The 1,654-nt window shown below is 41.5% G+C and overlaps 1 protein-coding gene across 1 annotated transcript in view; it reads right to left on the bottom strand.

Annotated features, from left to right (window-relative positions):
• Positions 1-1,654, bottom strand: part of LOC119586926 (phosphatidylinositol 3-kinase regulatory subunit alpha-like) — a gene marked incomplete in the record, with an annotated part of 97,204 nt that overhangs the window by 2,202 nt on the left and 93,348 nt on the right. The window contains 3 exon segments of the mRNA XM_037935655.1: positions 143-282; positions 423-681; positions 809-1,612. Of these exon segments, the coding sequence (XP_037791583.1) occupies positions 143-282; positions 423-681; positions 809-1,612 (1,203 nt within the window).

A 1,654-nucleotide genomic window follows, 5' to 3' on the forward strand; every position in this document is an offset into this window, starting at 1 on the left:
TGTTCATATTCAGTAACAATAAAAAATGAATTAATGCCAACCAGTTAAACAACTCTTCAAATACTTTGGTACTAAAATTTTACTGAACCTCAAACTTTTATTCACCAGATCAAGACAAATATTGCTCGAGGTAAACACTTACGCTATTGAGAGAGCATAGCCTCCATTCTGGGCTGTTCTGATAAGGAAGGTGCCATCACTCTTGCCTTGAAGAAGATTTACAGCTTCTTCACGAGAGCAAGTATCAAATCGCCACAGGGATTCATTACTCAACTCTGGAGACTGTGGAAGAAAATAAGATTATAAATCAGAGAATACATTTCTCGAGTCTTTTAAAATCTATTATGCAATGTATAGGTAACCGTCATCCTGTTTATCACTTTAACCCCATCATCTATCTCATACAAGCTATAAGTACTTACTGGTTGGTGGGGTTGAGAGGGATCTGCCTGTTCAAGCCACTGGTCCATCATGTCTGCTGAAAGACCCCGAGAAAGCAGCAGATTTTTCAGCTTATCCATCTGCTTCCCAAGTTTCATAACATCTAACTTCAGACCAGTGCACTGACGTTCAACTGCTTGGCAATCTCTCTTTATTGCGGCGAGGCTAATGTCATGCTGATTCCGAGCATCTTTGACCTGTTCTAGTCGGTCAATCAGTACCCCTCTGTTGTTCAACAAACTGCAAAATTGAGGAAAAATGTTAGGAAATGGGAAATAAAAGAAAAAAATTTAAATCAAATCATAAAAATGTAACATTTCTGAATTTCTATACATACTTGTGCAACTATTGAGATGAATTTACTTACTCATTAATTTCATGGGGCTGTGCTTCCATTCTGAACTTTTCATGGAGTTTTAGGTGGTCTTCAATCCACAAAATGGTTTCATCATAGCTATCAAGGGCTTGGCGACTCATCTGCATATTTTGTGCTAAAGCCACTTGCTTCTCATATGCACTATTGTACTGAGAGGTCTTCGAGAGGTACTGCTTGTTGAGGTCTGAAAGTCGTCCAAGAATGTCTTCCACTCTCATTCTTGCTCCCTCAGCTTCTTCACAGTGGAAACGACTAACTGGGTGGAGCAGCTTGATATCAAGTGCCTTATTGAACTGACTAAGGTCTTGCTGGCGGAAATTTTCAATCAATTCCACAACAGAATTGAAACTGTAGGGTTCCGTGAAACCAAACTTTCCACTGCGATGGCAAATTTTGATGAGCTTGTTGCAGCCTCCTTTCCTAAGAGTAAGTGTGTATTCATTGTTTCCAGTGGATGCATCTCGAACCAAGAATGTGCCATCCTTGCTGTCCTTCATGAGTACATTCACATTTTCCCTTGTTATGGTACCCCAGTACCATTCTGCATCCTGTAGAGATTTTGGTGCGGTAGATGGGATGTTTGAGTGTCCAGTGCCAACAGGAAGCATGCCCAAGCTACTGCCAGTGGGTGGAGATGGAGGACTACCACCCTCTTCTCCCATGCTGTGAGATATCCTTGGACGAGGAGGCAAAGCTGGAGGATCTGCGAACACTGGTACTCTCTCTCCCCAATCCACTTTCAACAAAAGTATGTCAACAATTCGCATGTGTGCCTCTGTGTTACGGGCCAATTCCCTGGAAATAAATGAAGGTTCTTATTAGCCTTTCACTCAACTC

The sequence above is a fragment of the Penaeus monodon genome, chromosome 22, assembly GCF_015228065.2.
Source record: "Penaeus monodon isolate SGIC_2016 chromosome 22, NSTDA_Pmon_1, whole genome shotgun sequence".
In the NCBI taxonomy this organism is placed as follows: Eukaryota; Metazoa; Arthropoda; class Malacostraca; order Decapoda; family Penaeidae; genus Penaeus; species Penaeus monodon.